Source organism: Atheta coriaria, unplaced genomic scaffold (assembly GCF_025399875.1).
Source record: "Atheta coriaria isolate IRGN ID8LTWV9N9 unplaced genomic scaffold, Caltech_Dcor_3.1 hic_scaffold_2_pilon, whole genome shotgun sequence".
In the NCBI taxonomy this organism is placed as follows: domain Eukaryota; kingdom Metazoa; phylum Arthropoda; class Insecta; order Coleoptera; family Staphylinidae; genus Dalotia; species Dalotia coriaria.
Genome location: NW_027045444.1, coordinates 3,289,741 through 3,309,117, shown reverse-complemented (window position 1 = coordinate 3,309,117; position 19,377 = coordinate 3,289,741). Strand labels below are relative to the sequence as shown.

At 30.4% G+C, this 19,377-nt stretch overlaps 2 protein-coding genes across 4 annotated transcripts; one reads left to right on the top strand and one right to left on the bottom strand.

The window, feature by feature from the left end:
• Positions 1–67: 67 nt before the first annotated feature.
• Positions 68–6,093, bottom strand: LOC135803492 (calcium release-activated calcium channel protein 1-like). Of its 2 annotated transcripts, XM_065317133.1 has the most exons (5): positions 5,531–6,093; positions 2,583–2,757; positions 2,242–2,505; positions 1,054–1,480; positions 68–468 (listed from the first exon to the last, which is right to left on the bottom strand). In XM_065317133.1, exons 2-5 carry the CDS (start codon positions 2,718–2,720, stop codon positions 173–175), a joined length of 1,125 nt encoding a protein of 374 aa, XP_065173205.1. In that variant the 5' UTR covers positions 2,721–2,757; positions 5,531–6,093; the 3' UTR covers positions 68–172. The 2 variants fall into 2 exon arrangements, with proteins under 2 accessions (XP_065173205.1, XP_065173206.1); XM_065317134.1 differs by lacking the exon at positions 5,531–6,093 and having other exon boundaries at positions 2,583–2,857.
• On the top strand, positions 4,212–17,049 carry LOC135803491 (fructose-bisphosphate aldolase-like). Of its 2 annotated transcripts, XM_065317132.1 has the most exons (5): positions 11,844–12,044; positions 14,087–14,487; positions 15,169–15,655; positions 16,523–16,655; positions 16,726–17,049. In XM_065317132.1, exons 2-5 carry the CDS (start codon positions 14,109–14,111, stop codon positions 16,819–16,821), a joined length of 1,095 nt encoding a protein of 364 aa, XP_065173204.1. In that variant the 5' UTR covers positions 11,844–12,044; positions 14,087–14,108; the 3' UTR covers positions 16,822–17,049. The 2 variants fall into 2 exon arrangements, with proteins under 2 accessions (XP_065173203.1, XP_065173204.1); XM_065317131.1 differs by lacking the exon at positions 11,844–12,044 and adding an exon at positions 4,212–4,230 and having other exon boundaries at positions 16,523–16,770.
• Positions 17,050–19,377: the final 2,328 nt, after the last annotated feature.

The following is a 19,377-nucleotide window of genomic DNA, read 5'->3' as shown; positions in this document are numbered from 1 at the left end:
TAAACATTTTTAATTTTTTCTTGCACATTCTCCTATTTGAGGTTATCCCAAATCCAAAACCAACAAATTTCAAAAATCCTTCCCACCATGCTCGAGTTATACATGGTGTAACATTTTATTACTTATTTTCTTACATATAAATCATACATAACTTCACTTCTTATCACTAATTTTATACCATTTTAAGATTGTTATTATTATTATTTATATTATTAATATTTGCTCCGCCAACGGAGTACTTCGTCTGCTGGTCGAGATTCTTCTTGATTTCCTCCAACTGCTGAAGATCGCCTTCGGACGTATCACATCTGTACACCACCAGCGAGTGGTAGAAGTGCACAGCGAAGAGTATGAAGATTATCAACACTGGTATCACGATGATTGTCGCCGCAATGGCTGCTTTGAAGCTGTAATCCCAGAATTTCACCCAGCAGAGGATTCCTACTTCGACGAGAAACAAAAATAAGCCTAAAATATAAAAAAAGTGAATTAATATCGACATTTATCTGTCCACAATGGAAAAAGTGAGGTTATGTTGGATATTTGTATTAAATTTGTGAATTTTGGGTGAAAAACCGGTATTTTGGGATTTTTTGATGTAAAAAAACCGGTAATCCCGAAAATACCGGTTTTTTCTTAAATACGAGGCATAAAGTTTCTGAAAAAACCGGTATACCGGTATTACAGGTCCTGAAATTACCGGTATACCGAAAATACCGGTTTTAAAAATATAGAAAATACCAATTTTAAAAATATTTAAATAACAGGTATCAATAATACCGATAATACCGGTTTCTAAATTACCGGTATACCGAAAATACCGGTTTTAAATATACCGAAAATACCGATTTTAAAAATATTCAAAAAAACGACATTAATAATACCTATTTTAAAAATTCCGATATACCGAAAATACCGGTTTTACAAATACCGATTTCTAAAAAACCTAAAATACCAGTTTTTAAAATACCCAAAATACCAATTTTAAAAATATTTAAAAAACCGGTATTAATAATACCTATTTTCAAAAATACCGGTATTCTCTATCCTTACCTAATACTGTTGAGAATGCCCACGCGATCTCGATGAAATTCCGCATGCGCTCATGCGGACTCTCCGCGACCAGCTCGCACACATCCAGCTTGGAGATGGCGTCGATGTTCGGCAGGATGTACGTGGAGATCATTAGCGCGAAGATGTGCACGGAGACGAGAACTGTTGTACACACGGCGAACATAATAAACAGCCATTCCGGAACATTTGTCGGTTCGTTTATCTGCAGCTCGACCATAGCCACCATGGCGAAGCCAGACAACAGCTCGCTGGTGGTGGAGGTGGCTTTTAGTTTAGCGCGAGACATATGTAATCGGCGCCATGATAAGCCTTCCGGTGTGGGATTTGGAGGGCCTTTTAATTCGTTCACACAGCCGATTTCTTCGAAGTAGCATCTGCATGTGGAAGAGGTGGAGTTTTGCTGGTTCTGGAAGAAGAATAAGAAGATTATGGGTCATTTCCGGTAAGATTTAAACCGGAAAAGTGAATTTTTTGAGAAATTTTGGGGGAAAATGTGTTTTTTGGCGGATTAATGGTGGAAATATTGTTTTTCCTGTTTTTCTCTTTGACCGGAAGTTGTATATCCGGATGGAGAGTATAGAAATTTACCGGAAATACTTTTTATATGGCGATTATCTATGTAATTTTGGGAAAATTAGGGGAAAAAATATTTATCCGGTTTTTTTTCATCCGGATAAGCACGAAAAATTAACTGGATTATTGTTTATCCGGTTTTTTCAATTTCTTTAAATATTTATAAACCGGATAAGTAATTATTTTTCACCAATTTTGATAAAAAAAACACATTTATCCGGTTTTTTTTTCGCAAAATACTAAAAATCAATATAATTTTACTTAATCCGGTTATTTTCATCCGAAAAATTACTAAAAATTTATTTATCCGGTTTTTCTTGCCGGATATACACGAAAAATTCAATAGGATTATTGATTATCCGGTTTTTTCATTTAATTTGATATTTAAAAACCGGATAAACAGTTTTTCTTTCACAATTTCGTTGAAAAACACATTTATCCGGTTTTTCTTTCCGGAAAAAACAAAAAATCAACCTTATTTTCCCTCTTCCGGTTATTTTCATCCAAAAAACCATTAAAAATCACTTCACCCGGTTTTTTTTCTTCCGAAAATTCAACTTTTCTACTTTTTTTAGTTTAAATTGGTTAAATTACCTTTCGATGTGTATTTATCCGATTAATACTATTACAACTGTAATACTGCGGTGGAGGAGAATGCATCATCATAGGTGGCGTCCTCTCCCGCGACACAGTGGGAAGACTAAGCGAGATGTCACTGTTGGGATACGTAGGACTCAGATACTGCCGACTGCCCGTCGGTTGACTGTTAGTCTCCGACAGAAACGATATACGACTCCTATGGAACGTCTCCGTAGATAAATTAAGTGATTTCTGACGTTGTAACGCCGGAGGACGCAGCTAAAACAAAACAAAACAAACAAAAAATCACATTAATACATAAAATAACCTTAAATTTATGATTTTAAAACACATACCCATTGATTGCCACTGCTTGTGAGTGTTTGAAGTGATCGTGGTTGCCTGGATTGTAATTCCAGGACGTTTTTGTCTCTGCTGGAGGTTCTGGTGAGTGTTCCGGAAGGGTTTGAGGATATTCCTTTTATAGTCGACATCTTTTATTGTCTTGATGATGGTTTTGTTGATATTTAACTGAAAATAAGTAAAAATGTTTAATTTTTTTGTTTGTTTTTTTTTTAGTTGAGGTTAGGTTGTTGTGTGTTTAGTGGTTGAATAATAACTGACGTTTTTTAGTTTAATTTGTTTGGTGGATTGTGTGGCATAATAGTAATGTGTGGTGGGGGTTGTGTTTTGTTAGGCGAGGACGAGTTATCTATGTACTCGTATCTATTATATGTAATCACGAGAGATTTGAGTTGGAACAGTCAGAGTAAATTGCTAGCCTGCCGATATTCGCAGGAATTTCGATGGAGTAATTATCTATGAATTACGAGGAGGTATGTATGTGTAGGTGTGTGTGTGTGTTTGTTTGTGTGTGGATGAACAATGCATTTGTTTAAATTTTAGAAATTTTATTTGTAGTAGAAAATTGCGTGAAATGATTTTGTTTTTGTTTCATTGGAATTAATTGCTTAGAAATTGTGGAATAACTTTTGATTGAATTGATATTTTATAGGTTTTTCTTGGTGAATTTATAGTCAAAGAGTTAATTTATTGTTTGTTGTGAAAAATAATTGTTTGAATTAGATTTACAATACTTTAATTAACAATTGAAATATGAGTTACTTAATTGAGGTATTGATCTTTTTTTGTTTGCTTTAAAAACGCGTTTTACGAAATTTGATATAACTTTTAAAGTAATTATCAAAATTGAATAAGTTTTTCATGATATGATAGTTAAATAGTTTCTCTACAATTCACTGTTTAAACAAATGCTTATAAATAATTAGAAATAATTAAAATTCATGTTTTAAAAAATGATAATTGAGTAAAATTTGTAAATTGTTTTGCCAGCGAAACATATTTTACAAAATACGCAATAACTTTTTATTAAAACAATAATTTATAGGTTTTTCTCCATAAATTTATTGCCAAAGAGTTCTTCTATCGACTCTGATTAATAATCGTTATCCAAAGAATGTTTACATGACTTTTATTTATAGTTAAAGTATTAGGTAAAATGACTTAAACTCTATTTTTCTATTTTTCAAAACACGTTTTCGAAAATTTCAAAAATTTCTTAAATTTCCACCAAGAAACAAAAATTTTTACACTAAAAACAATTCCTAATATTATTTGACATATACTACTGTCCAAATTTCTATTGTTTTGTGTCATTCAATTGAAATTTTAATTATTTTTTGTTGTGAATTTTATTTTGGCATTTAATCATTCAATTAAATTAATTTTCTGGTAAATGTCGACTTTTAAGGCTGTTCTAGGCGTGTGGAAACGCCTTGTATCTGAGAAAATCGCATCATTACCCAGTACTCGTGAGTTCTTATCCGGAAAGTCGGTCGTAAACATGGCGTTGTTGCAAAATCAAGAGGAAGCTTACATGGAGTCGCTCAAGAAGCGCCAAGAGGATATCAAAAGATGTCTTCAGAGTATGCCCAAGGAGTGCGCGATGAAATTCGTGCAGAATCGATATGTGCCGGATAAAACGTGAGTCAAAAGTATTTATTACTTCATTTTTGTCATTAATAACATACTATTTCAATGAAGTTAAAAAGTTTGATTATTATGGCATTTTCATGTTTAAAGACGAATAACTTTTGAATTAACCGGAGGATTTAGTGTTTGTTGGTATTGTAGGTTTATAAGTAGCTATATTATCAAATACAATTAAAATTTTGGATCTAAATTGTTTATAACTATCTTTAATTTGCATTTGAAAATGTTGCAAATCGTGAAAATTGTGTTTGTACGTGAATTAATGACATATTTTAGAAAACACTCAATATCTTGATATTTAAACATGCGAATTATGTTGTTTCTTTGGAAAATTAAAGTCAAAGAGTCATTCTATAAGTTTTTATCAATAATAATTATATAAAGAATATTTACATTGCTTTAATTAACAATTAAAAACTTGGATATGCATTGTGTAAAGGTTTTGATGTTAACTTTTTAATTCAAAATCACGTTTTACTAAATTTGTCATAAGTTTTAAACAATTTGCTAAAATTGAATTATTTTTTTATGATTTGACAGTTAAAGAGTTTCTCTATAATTTACTGTTTAAATAAATGTTTAAACATAACTGGAAGTATTTAAAATTCATGTTTGAAAAATGATAATTGAGTAAAATTTGTAAATTTTTTGCCTTGGGAAACATATTTTGTAAAATATGCAATAACTTTTTATCAAAACAATATTTTTACATTTTTTCTTTTTCCACTTATAGCCAAAGAGTTACTCTACCGTTTCTCATTAAAAATAATCATCTAAACAGTGTTTACATAACTGTTATTAACAATTGAAGTACGACGTAGAATAATTAATAGTGAATTAAACACTAAATTTCTATTTTCTCAGAACACGTTTTAGAAAATTCATCATAACTTTTAAACTAATTACTCAAAGTGAATTATCTTTTTATTATTTAGTTGCTAAAGACTTCTTTCATAATATACCATTTAAAGAAATATTAAAAACTAATTAAAAGTACTCGTAATTCACGTTTGAAAAAAGCAGTGAAAATTTTTAACAAGAAAATCACATTTTTTCTTCAGAACCCAATAACTTTTAATCAAAACAATATTTTTCATTAATTTTTTCACCAAGACAAAGTCAATTAATTACTCTACCACCCTTCAAAAAACCAATTCTTAAAAATATCATTATCACCCTTAAAACTCATTTTAAAAACCAAAAACAAAAAATTAATCAAAACTCCAATCATTTCACTTCCAACTTCTAAAAACCCTCTAAAAAAACATAAAAAGAAACAATAATTACTTACCTCAATTAAACTCCCAACATTCCTAACATATCACCATATCACCGTATCAATATCACGCTCATTGACTACTGTTATCGCTCCGATTGTTGTTATTTATCGTCCAAGCAACGCGCATTTCAAGCGAACAACTCTTTTATCGTCAACCAACTCATAAACCCATTCAATAACAATTAATGACGAATAACGCATAAACGCATAAGAAACACTTCAATCACATTGTTTAAACATACAACTACTTGCGTTAACATTAACACACAACTAAATTCGTGCGTTTATGTCATCAACATCACTTTAAACACACTTTAATTACCACTGACACATTTTACACACTTTTATATTTTATATTAAACTATGTCTCTCATCAAGACGAGTTGAGTTGAGTCAAGTTGAGAATTTACAGTAATATTTAAATTTAAATGATCATTAATAGTTTACTGAGTCAATGAGATTCAAGTTGGACGCCACGCACAGGTTGCATGGTGGATGGTGATTACCTATTGATTGTTGTTTGATGAGCGATGAGCGAGTTGGCGACGCGGTGAGTAAGTGAGTAATGAAATTGAAATCGGTGCGCGTGTGCTTTTTATGAGCGGACGGTGTTTCACCTGTGAGAGCGGTGAGCAAATGGGTAAATGAGTAAATGAGTAAATGAAACACTCGGGGCAAACACTCAATCAAGTTTCAATTATGTGTTTAGAGGAGTTTGTATGAGGTTTGTGTGTTGGGTTTTATTTTAGGAATAGTTTTATGGGTTTTGAGGTTAAAGTTAGGTTATGTTGCAGGGATATTATGTTTTTGGAAGGTTTTGAGGTTATTTGAAGGGTTTTTATGTGAATTTTGAGTTTTATCATGTTTTTTATGTTTGATTGATGAATTTGAGTGTTTTTTGTGTGTTTGTGTAGAATAAGTTGCCTATTATTACTTTTCTAACCTGAGTTTTGCTTTTTCATTGGAATTTTTGTCTTATTTTAGTGATTTTGAGGTTAATTGTTGATTTTAGTGCAGTTTTGTATCGTTTTTCTATATTTGAGTTAAGAATTCTTCATTTTTAGGTTATTTTTGAGGTTAGTTATATCTTTAATGATTGATTTTAGTGCGGTTATGTCTTGTTAATCAATATTTGATTATTTTGGTGATTTTTTTTTGTTTAAAATCGAATAACTTTTGAATTAACCGGCGGAATTTATTGTTTTTGGCATTGTTGGTTTATAATTAGTTATATTATCAATTAGCTTTAAAATTTTAGTTCTAAATTGTTTATAACTATGTTTAATTTGCATTTAAAATGTTGCAAACCGTGATTTCACACAAATTTTTGTGTTTCTACTTGAAATTATGACATATCTTACAAAACACTCCGTATCTTTTTATTTAAACATTCAAATTCAATTTTTTCTTCTCCAAATTAAAGTCAAAGAGTCATTCTATTAATTCTCATCAAAAAATTTGTTAATTTTTATTATTTTAATGCAAATTTTTACATTTATAAAGTGAAGTTAACAAAATTTTACTATTTGTGTTGAATAAGTTGCCTATTATTTGTTTTTGTTTTTAACCAAACCTATGAATCATTAAATTATTACGATTTAAACAAATGAACAAAACATAACACAAATATTTATGTTATATTATTGTGTTTTGTTCATTTATGATGAAGTTTACGATTCAAATCTGTAAATGTCTGTAAATTGTATTTTATTCTATTGACACGACTGCTGTACTAGTATACTACTGGAATACTGAGTACCGGCAAAATTCTCGGTTTGGAAGTTACGAGGATTACCGAGTAATCAACTCGACGGGTTTTTAGAAGTTTTATTACGTTGCATTTATTGTTATGTAAATTTTTAAGTACATTTTATATTACGCATATTGTTTTCGGATGAAGATATTAAGTTAAGTTGTTTGATGAGTTGACTTTGAAGCATGATAACTCTTCTCATTGATAAGCTATAAATTAGATTAAAATGTCATTTGAAAGAGAATTTAATTAAGAATAAATTGGTAAAGGAATGTATTTTGTAGCTTTTATGGTTTTGATGTTATTCAACAAAATGTAAAACAATGCAAATCATACGTCGATTATACGCGGATAAAGTTAGTTTGAATTAGTGGCGCGATATCTCTTCTGTTTGATAAGCTATCTATTGGATTAAAATGTCATTCGAAAGACAATTTAATTAAGAATAGCTTGGTGAAGGAACTAACTTTGTATCTTTTATGGTTTTGATATTATCCAACAAAATGTCAAACATTGTAAATCATACGCGGAATAGTGTGTGACTAGTTGATGTGTTAAAGTTAGGTTGACTTTGCGGCATTATATCTTTTTTATCTATTAAGCTGTAAATTTGATGCAAATATCATTTTATAGAGAATTTAATTGACATTAATATTGTCAAAGAATCAATTTAGTATATTTGATAGTTTACTAATTATTTGCTAAAAAGTAAAACATTGCATTTATCTGTAAACATTGATAATGCCATTAAAATCATTTGACTTTGCTGGGTTATAACTTTTTCACCTGATAAGACATCAATTTGATTAAAAATGCAGTAAAAAGATAATTTAACCAAGAATAAAACAGTAAAGGAATGGATATTGTATCTTTTATAGTTTTGTTATTATTCAACAAAATATAAAACACTGCAAATTATTTGCGGTTGTTTGATGATGTGTTAAAATTAGTTCGACTTTGTGACATCGTAACTATTCTATTTGACATCATAATATTAATATTAAAACATCATTAGAAAGACAATTTAATTGACTATTAAACTACCAAACAACGAGTTTCCTACAATTAATATTTTAAAAATTATAAACAAAAAAGTAAAAAATTGCATTTTTATAACAAAAATATTTTTCAATTAACAAAAAATAAACAATTTTCATATAAACCCCACATTTATCTCCTTAACATGCAATACTATCAATTAATATCTATTTATTTATAGGTTTATTGCTTTATTTATTGATAAACCAGATAAAAATCGAATTTGTGTGAGTTGCTTTGTTGTCCACACACTCAATGTCTATGATGTTATCACATTCGACTGCTGATTGCTGGCATTGACTATGGCCTACGTACTAATGTACAAATATACTCGTAAACTAATTATGATTACATTTTATCCTATTCTATAACACAATATGTCGCGTCGTTTGCATAATGAATAATGGCATTCGCTACAATGCGGAAAGAGGAAAATTTTGCATTTTATCGTGTAACAGGAAAAGTTTTATGGGTAAACAGTGTCTATGACATTGATATGTTTATTAATAACATTATCTATATTATTTTAAAATAAAAATATGAAAATTGTTAAAATTAATTGAGAAAATTGAAGAAATAACAATTTTTAAAAATTTTTTTGGAAAAATTTTGGAAAACACTCGGTATTTCATTAATTATAACTCGGATTGTTTTTATTTTTTTATTGTTTGATAGCCAAAGAGTTGATTATTATTTATGGTAAATATCAATTGTTTAAATTGAGTGTAAATACCTTTTATTTATTGTTAAAAGTTGGGGTTTTATTAGTGTTGGTTGTTGGTAGATTGTAAATATGAACATATTTTACAAAATTGCTTGTAACTTTTAGACCAATCGTTCGAATTTAATTATTTTTTATGATAATTATAGCTTATGAGTTATACAATAATATTAGATAAGATCAAAATTTGAAAAGGGTTCATTAATACCCTTAAATTAAGGTCAAATGTAGTGGTTTGGTTAGTGTGTGACATCGGTTGAGGTCAATCGAAAACACACTTTACAAAAATTCTTATAACTTTTAAACAAATCGTTCGATTTGAATAATTTTTGCTCCAAATGATAGCTATTAAAATAAACAATCAGATTTTATTATAAACAATTTCATAAAATATTAACTAATATGCCTAATTTAGGCCCAAAGTAAAACTTGTGTTTTTCATCGTAAATTCTGACACGTTTTACAAAAACCTCAATAATTATTAAACAAATAACTAAAATTAACTTTTTTCTTCAACAAACTATAGTTTATTAAATAAACAATCATCCCTATCAATACCAATCCAAGAAACTAATTACAACTGCCCTAAATCTTCAATCAAAAATCTTTTTTTTTTCTCTTCCTCATACCTCATACAATATTCACAAAATTCATTCGCAATAACAAAATATTCATTATATTTCACATTTGCTGCTTCCACCTACTCGTAATACATTGTGAATTGTGAGTTACCGATTCCACGCAGATCTTTTTTAATACTACATCATTACATCGCATGCCGGTACCATGTAATCAAAAGCGTGCACGCCGCGCACACGAAGCGAAAAACGTAAAAAATGCTAAAAAAGAGAGGATAGCACACAAAAACACCGTGATACACAGATGAGTGAAACGGAGCAGATCATGATTAATCATAATAGCATATAGATGAACGTTGAATTATAAAAATTATTACAATTATTGCAGGATGTGTGAGTGTGGAACAGAAAAAAGAAAAACTGTAACAAAAGAGGCGAAATATTGCAATAACAAATGATTATTTACATTGTAACAAATTGTATCAGCTAGAGAATTTATCTGGTGTTGATTTTATGGTTTATTTAGGAATTTATTGTTATTTGTTTAGGAGTTATGGACAATTTTGTACTTTGTTGCAATTTTAAGAAGTCAAAGTGAAATTGTTTAGTTTTTTGTTGATTATGTAAAAACTATTAAAGTTACATAGTATATATTTGGTAGGATTGTTTATAGGTAAATTATCTATCAAATGAATGTTTAAACAATATTCTAACTTTATAAATAACCAAGATATTGTCATTTAAACAATTAACATTTTTTTCTGTGAAAATTTTGGTAAATTCATTGATTTTATTCAAATTACAGCCTAATAACAAAATATTTTAAACAAACAAAAAATGCATGTTATACTCCATGATATAATCTACCTCCACAAAAAAAATCACGCATTTATCACGTGTAGTTTAAAAGTTATAAACAATTTAACATGATTTTAATACCTCGCTGACTCAAAATGCAACACTTTACATTTTACCTCACCACGTCCAAACCACTACACATAAACATAATTCCTCTGGCACATTTAATCTCCACAAAATTATCTTTCTAATCATACCTTACTCGATATTCTCCGAGTTTAATTACCCGATATATAATGAGGTAAAAATGACCAACAATTTCTAACCTAACCATAAATCATATCACTTGAAATCTTGGCAAATCACCGAAAATAATTGATTTACGAGAAGTCTACGCTTGCAATCAAGTAATAATTAATGCATCCGATAAATCCCGAGCTTGTGTAAGCAGGAAAATACAAAATATATGAATATGAATGCTCGCAGCAATAATTACACGAAAATTGATTCAATTTCGATGCGATTATCGAGAAAATTACGCGTTAACACCTTGACGCAACGTATTAAACAAAAGATTATATACTTTACTACGTTTTGGATTGTAATGTGGTAATTCCTTGCACTTTGAACGCTCAATAAACGCGTAATTAATGAATATTAGTTTTGAAGACAGAAAAAATCGAAACAAATGGAAATTTTTTGATTTCAAGTGGTATTTCTCAACGGAACTGTTTGTGTTTGATTCCTCTAATATTTAACACTTCAATGAGTGTCTCTGTATGCTTATAACATAAATTTAATAGAAATTAGTTGTTATTATTTGATTGTTTGATGAAATTCTTAAACATTTGGTTGAATCAATATTTGTTTTTAAGATTACTCGCTTAATATTTGCTTAAACTACATAAATTTGGTATCAGATAATAGATAAATTTATTATCTACAAGATAAGATTAGTTTTTATAGTTGAAATATTGTTTAAACACGTTAAAATTGTGTTTTTGTTTAAAAAATTTACATTTATAAATTGCTTAGGTGTATTTTGGGTTGCCTACATTAAAACACCACACCAACTAAAAATCAAATTGATTCCGGTTTAAAACTTGAAATAAACAGATTTTCAGCCCGATAAACAACAAATAACAACAATTAGAAGGTAATATATTAATAACATATAATATTACAAGTTAAAACAGGTAATTATACATAATACAAGCCGAAGAAAGTGAATTTCTGTAATTTTCCACAAAAATAACCTAAAATTATTTTCATTGTAGTTAACGATGGAATATTTCGATACATTCGATATGCAACGCATTGGATCAATGCCGTATCTTATCGCTCATGCAATAACCAGTGATAATGATAACACTAATGACAATCTAGCATTGTCGCTGTGATATTATATAAAGAAGCGGGCAGGATCAGCGACGGTTCAAACGTTTCGACCTTTCGGCGTCCTCTACGCGTCATTCACGTTCACGTCGCAAACAAATTCGTGCACTTTGCGTCGCTCCCTACTCGCAGCCGGCAGGAGAAACAGGCCATAGACGTACATAAGTTAGTCAGCAGGCAGCAGGCGACTAGTTGTGTGTGTTTTGTGTACAAACGACACTTTTAATTGAGGTTTATCTGCAAGTAAGTGACAAATTTGACATTTGAAAAGTTTTAAGCTGGATTTTGTTAGTTTTGTCGTGTTTCAGGCTCAGTAATTAATAATTAACACGTTGTGAATGTGTACATAACCTACTAACGAATAACTTGATATGTTTTATCAGTTTTAACGATAAAATTCACTGAAAATGAAGAAAACTGTGTGAAATAGTTGAAAACTTGATATAACTCGTGATACAAAATGGCTGACGGGTTTATTTGATTGTTTTTTAGTTTATTTTAATGTAATTCGCAGTTTTACATGAGTTTTATGTTAAAATTAACTGTAGTTGTTGGAATATATTGAGATATTGAAAGTTTGAGAGTTGAGAGTTATGATATGGCGACTCATGGCGACAGTGAAAGTCAAGGTGACCTGTAGGTCATGATAACGCGTTCGTTGACGTTGATACAAGTAGAAACGCGCGAATTTTTGTTGGTTTTTGCATCGAAAACCGGTCGGATTAACATTTATTGCGTTTCGTATGCGTTTTACTTGAGTTTACTTCGAAATTCGTACTTTGGTATTAAAATTTGATAATTTTATCAAATAAAACGTAGAATATTGTATTACGTGTGTAGACTTTCACCATTTGTGTTATCAGATAGCTAAACACGTATGAAATTTCGTAATATTAGACTTGATTATATTATTTTTTATTGTTTGTGGTGTAATCGCGCTTGATGTGTGTATGTTTTTTATGTTTATGTTGTCGTGTGACGTGTTTGGGTGATGTAATTTTGTTTAGCCGAGCCTCCGGATTTGACGAATGGTAATTCGTGCCGTTATCTTATCGGGTTTTACTGGTTTTGTTGATTTTTGGTTTTATGTGTGACATTGAATAGGAATTTGCGTATAACTTTGGTAGTTTTATGATGATTTTAATAAATTTGGTATTAAATTATAGCCAATTAAATTCTGCATCATATTAGTTATGGTGTATGTGGTTAGTGTTAGTAGTTTGGTTGTTATTAATAGTTAAAGTTGATTTTTTTATGTTTTTTGGTGGTATTTTGATATGTTTATACAAATTTGTTTATAATTGTTGTTATTTTTATGCCAGAGAAACGAAAATAGTCTTAGATGATAAACAATTAAATTCTCTATAGGTTCATATTTGGTTGTTATTGAAAAAATAATTAGAAGTTCTTAATTTTTATTAATTAAGAATATTTTTTGAAAAATTGCTTTTTCGGTTTATTTTGTTTATAACTTTCACAATTGTTTGTCGAATTTGATAAAATAACTTTAAAAATACAGACAATTAAATTGTCTATAAAGTGATGCTAAATATTTGTTTTATAATTGTTTATAAGCACTTTATTTATAACAATTAGTCTTGACATTCATTAAAATTTGGCGGGATTTGCATTTTCTGACTAATTTGATCATAACTTTTACGATTTTTTATCAAATTTGATCAATTAACTTTAAAAATATACCTAATTAAATTATCTACAACTTGATATACAACATTTGTTGTAAAAGTACTTTTGAGTACATTATTTTAAACATCAAAGCGAAAATTGTTGTTTTTTGGAAAGTTTTTGTGATTTTCTTGACTAATTTGTTAATAACTTCTACAGTTTTGCTTCAAATCTCTTCAAATAAGTTTAAAAATCACCTCAATAAAATAACCTACAATATAACATATAAATTTTAATCAAAAACAATTTGCAAAGTGATTATTTTAAACAATTAAACTAAAAATGGCAATTTTAAGCATTTTCATGTTTTCTTTCGCTAATTTGTTTGTAACAACCACAATTTTACATCAAATTCTCCAAAATAACTTCTAAAACACACATAATTAAACCCTCAACAATATATTTATAGTTTAACCTTGATGTAACCTTTCAAACATGCATTTATCCATCTTTAAATAACTCACAGACAGTAAACATGATAACACAACAATCAATCTCCTCTCTTTTTTTCTAATCAATAATATTATAATTATCAATCACACATTTAATGTATATTAATATTTATCAATATTTACATTTCTTATTATTATTATTATTAGAAAAACAGCAAACTACTCAGTCATGTCTTCGTACTTCAACTACCCCGATGAAGCGATGCAGGATGAACTCCGCCGCATCGCAAACGCCATTGTATGCCCCGGCAAGGGCATCCTGGCTGCTGATGAGTCCGTAGGCACTATGGGCAAACGTCTCCAGGACATTGGACAAGAAAACACCGAAGAAAACCGCCGTAAATACCGTCAATTGTTGTTCACCACCGATAAATCCATTGGCGACTACATTTCCGGCGTTATTCTCTTCCATGAGACATTGTATCAGAAGTCTGATGATGGTACACCCTTCCCGGAACTTCTCAAGCAACGTGGAATTATTCCCGGTATTAAAGTGGATACTGGTGTGGTGCCATTGATGGGAACTGATGGTGAAGGCACTACTCAAGGTAAAATGTTTGGTTTTTTGCTTATAACTTTTAAAGTTTTTGTTGGATTTTAATAAATTTGATTAGGGAATTAGTTAGGAACAATTAGTAATTTGAGGTTAAAATTGATGTTTGATTTTTTTTCGGTTTTGAATTTTTTTTGTTATAATTATTGTAATTTTGAAGTTACAACAACCAAGTTGGGCTTAAATTAAACCCAATTAAATTATCTACAAGGTGATATCAAAATTAGTTAGATTACTAGTCTTATTAATCAAAATAAATGCAATTAAAGTTAATTTTTTGAAAAAAATCAAATTTTCCTGACTTTTTTTATATTTTTGTTAATAACTATTGCAATACTAATTCTACATCAACAAATTATGTATCATATTAACCCCAATTAAATTCTTTACCAGATGATATCAAAAGTAAAAAGATATCTAGTCATATTAATTAAAATAAACGCTATTAAAGTTAATTTTTCGAAAAAAAATCAAATTTTCTTGACATTTTTTTATGTTTTTGTTAATAACTATTGCAATTATTATGCTACATTAACAAATTATACATCAAATTAACCACAATTAAATTCTCTACAAATATCTACCCAAAATTAACAACATAACAACCTCCAACATATTATTATAAACATTTAAACTAAAATTTAAACTAAAATCTCAAATTCCAATGTAATTTAAGGTTTGGACGATTTGGGCAAACGCTGTGCACAATACAAAAAAGATGGCTGCCACTTCGCGAAATGGCGCTGTGTGCTGAAAATCCAGAAACACACGCCCACGTACCAAGCCATCATGGAAAACGCCAACGTCCTCGCCCGTTACGCGTCCATCTGTCAAATGAACGGTATTGTACCGATTGTCGAGCCGGAGATCCTCCCCGACGGCGACCATGACATTGTCCGTTGCCAGAAGGTCACAGAGACTGTGCTCTCGTTTGTCTACAAGGCACTCGCTGACCACCATGTCTTCCTCGAGGGCACACTGTTGAAGCCCAACATGGTTACTGGAGGCATGTCGCATGCGTGCAAATTTGGGCCGGAGGATGTCGCACGTGCCACTGTCACCGCTCTGCAGAGGACTGTACCTCCAGCAGTGCCCGGAGTTACTTTCCTGTCGGGCGGACAGAGTGAGGAGGAAGCGTCTGTGAATTTGAATGCAATCAATCAGTAAGTGTGATTTTTTGTTGTTTTTTTTTATGGAAAATTGTTTGTAACTTTGAAGTGATTGGAGGGTTATTGATAAATTTGGTATCATTGGATAGATAATTAAATTGTCTATAAGACTGTGTAGGATTTATATTAGTTTTGATTGTTATTAATGAATTACTGATTTTAAAGTTAAAAGTTCGAAATTTTTGTTTTGTTTCGTTTTTTGTTTATAACTTTTTAAATTTTAAAGTTAGAATAATTTTCTAAGGATAATCTTAAAGTATATTAAATTATCTTCAAAATGATACTAAATTTTATGCAAATAATTGTTATTAATACGAAGTTATCCGCTCATAAAGTTAAAATATTTAATTTTTTCTTAATTTTATATAAAAATCTTGAAATATTTCAGTAATTTGTTTATAACTCTTGTGATTTTGAGGTTATAACAACAATCTTGACATATTCTTATAGCCAACTAAATTCTGCATCGAATGATACCAAATTTAATAATATTTTTAATTAAAAACATTAATTTATTTACTAATTAAGTTCGAACAGAAATATTTTCAAACTATCTATCAAACTATCAAACTATCGTAATTTTCTGGTAACCATAAAGATTTATACATCAAATGAAAGCTAATCGAATTCTCTATAAAACAGTGTCAAACATAATTTGGTTACCGGTCATTTTGATAGTTAAAATAGCAAAAAACACAATTTTTACAATAATAATTATACATTATATTAGTTTCTTGTTAATAACTTTTGTCATTTTGCATATATTTTAACAAATTTAACATCAAATCATAGCCAATTAAATTCCTCAAAGTTTGACACCAAATTTATCAACTAATAAAAACTTATACTTTCTTCTTTTAGATGTGAAGGCAAGAAGCCATGGGCTTTATCCTTCAGTTTCGGTCGCGCTCTGCAAGCTTCAGTCCTCAAGGCGTGGGGTGGCAAGGACGACAACGTCTGCGCCGCTCAGGAAGAACTCCTCAAGCGTGCCAAGGTAACATAACCTCAAAAAACCACAATTATTCATCATTTTTACTAACATAACCTTTATTTTTTTATTTCAGGCAAACAGCCAAGCATCTCTGGGCAAATACCAAGCCGGAACTGTTTCCGGAACCGCCGGCGACTCTGGCAACTTTGTCAAGAACCACACTTACTAAACAACCACACAAAATAAAACAAAAAACAAGTAAAATTAACACAAACACAAAATATACTAACAAAACAAATAAAGCGGCAGCCATTTTGTAACAATAAAACCTATATACTAATACACTATTAGTCCCAATGGCGGCCATTTTGCGTGTGTACATGTCATAAATATTCTAATCGTCAAAACATATCTTATATTTCTATATAAACAAGAATAAAACTGTTTTAAACTCAAATATGACGTTGCGTCATGATAAACATGATTCGCAGGTTAATATTGATGTATCACGAGTGATAAACAAGTGATAAGCGTTGCAGGCGCGGGAATCTTGCGCCATTTTTGATATTACAATTGCAACAATGGTTTATTTCCATTCCTAGGTTACAGATTGAAGAAAACATGAAGGTGAGTCAATATATTGTCAATATTTACGGATGCATTAATGTTGTTAGGTTATATTTTGTATGTGGTGGTTTTGGTTGACAATATGGCGGCTGGGGAGTGTGGGAGCTGCGCCTGTTTATTTTCCGTGTGTTCCTGAACATCCTAAACTTCCGGAGAATCGTTTTATGAATGCGCCGTGGTGGTGGTGGTCACCTGATCCGCCATTGGTGAATAGGAGTGGTGGTAATTCTTAAAATGTGAATTTTTTATGTTTTTTGAATGTAATTGTTGTTATTTTGATGGTATATTAACAAATTTAGTATCAAATGAAAGCTGATTAAATTCTTAATAAGATAATACTAAATTTTCATTATTTATGTGTTGAGATCATGTAAATAAATGAATGGAAAGTTGATATTTGATATTTTTGATGCTTTTGATGTTTTTGTTGGTATTTCTTGTAATTTTTAAGATATTTAAACAAGTTAACTATCAAAAGGAAGCTAATTAATTTCTCTAAAAGATAATATGTCATTCTGTTAGGTTATGACATCTGAACATATTAATAAATGAAGGTAAAGTGCATAAATGATGATATTTATGGTTATTTTGCATTTTTGTTAATATCTTTTGTAATTTTTGAGATATTTAAACAAATTTACTATCAAAAGGAAGCTATTTAAATTATCTATAAGATAATATATATTGATTATAGGTTATCACTTCAGAACATATAAATAAATGCAGTTAAAGTGGACAAATGGTGATTTTTATTTTATATTTTTTGTTCATAACTTTTGTAATTTTTAAGATAAATTAACAAATTTACCATGAAATGAAAGCCAGTGAAATTCTCTATCACCATATATCAAACACCAACCACCAAATGACTTCTAACCTATAATTATTACCATTTAAAGTCTCAACTTAAGTTTGTTTAGTACACAAACATCATACAATGACTATTGTTCTTATATTTACGTTTTGCAACACACTAAACAAAAGAAACTCTTATTTCTTGTTATAAATTGATGTAAATATTAATAATCTACACTTTTCCTAGAAAATTCATTAAGAAAACCATGAAAGTAAGTCAAAAACAAGTTTTTGTGTTAAAAACAAAACAAATTTCACGCTGTTTAATAGATTTTAAGGTTAATATTCATCTTGGTGTTTGTATGGCGTACACCGGAAGTGTCCTCAGCGCCATGTATATTCCCCCCATGGACCAGACCTTGCTATGGTCCTTGGTGGGTATGCAGACCATATTATCCACCCCCAACAGCTGCAACACCTCCACCGCCGCCAACTACTGCAGCATCCACAACAGCGGCACCCACAACAGCTGCACCTACCACAGCTGCGCCTGCTGCAGCTCCTGCAGCCGCCCCTGCAGCTGCACCAGCAGCTAAATAATACAAATAGTATATAAACAAGAGGTTAAAACATATGCAACCCAAACAACACACGTAAATAATATAAAAATACCTATTTTACGCTTTGTAAGTCTGTTCAAAATATTTAACTGCGTATATATTGACAGAGACGTGTATTCTCCGCGAGTTTGTAAGTAAGCGTTTGTTTTACCAGAAAACAAAAAAACAATCACTGCTTCTGCGAAAACAATGTTTACCATCCACATCGTTTGTTTTCCTTTATTCTTAATCATATAAAACCATTTAAAGCTGTAAATTGTTTCAGTAGTCATCTAAAATCATTTAAAACAAGTTGTAGTTAACAAAAAAGAAGAAAAAACAAAATGTCTGCGTACTCTGTGTGTTTCCTAGCGGCCATTTTGTTTGCATCGTTGATTTTGAATGTAAACGCAGCTCCTTGTTTCGGTTTCGGTGGTTATGGTCCTCCAGGACCTCCTCAAGGACCTCCCGGATACTACAGTCATCCACTTTGGCCCTGCTGGCGGCCATGGGGCTGGGGTGGACCTTATCAAAATGCTGCAGCTGCAACTACAACAACAACAGCAGCAACAACTACTACAACCACTACAACTACAACTGCTCCAACAACAACAACCACAACAGCAGCCACAACAACTGCTGCTGTTGTTACAACACCCACAACAACCGCTGCTGTCACCACAACAGTGGCACCAACTTAAACACTACTACTCAATGCTTGTGCAGTAATATTGTACATAATAAATACATCATAGGTTCAATCA

Bases quoted from the DNA above. Each gene is read 5' to 3' on its own strand.
- LOC135803492 (XM_065317133.1), bottom strand. From the start codon at position 2,720: ATGTCGACTATAAAAGGAATATCCTCAAACCCTTCCGGAACACTCACC. The intron at 1,481-2,241 runs GTAATTTAACCA...TTCTTCTTCCAG, and splicing joins GGATAAATACACATCGAAAG to AACCAGCAAAACTCCACCTC. The intron at 469-1,053 runs GTAAGGATAGAG...TTTATATTTTAG, and splicing joins GGCATTCTCAACAGTATTAG to GCTTATTTTTGTTTCTCGTC.
- LOC135803491 (XM_065317132.1), top strand. From the start codon at position 14,109: ATGTCTTCGTACTTCAACTACCCCGATGAAGCGATGCAGGATGAACTC. The intron at 14,488-15,168 runs GTAAAATGTTTG...ATGTAATTTAAG, and splicing joins TGGTGAAGGCACTACTCAAG to GTTTGGACGATTTGGGCAAA. The intron at 15,656-16,522 runs GTAAGTGTGATT...TTCTTCTTTTAG, and splicing joins AATTTGAATGCAATCAATCA to ATGTGAAGGCAAGAAGCCAT.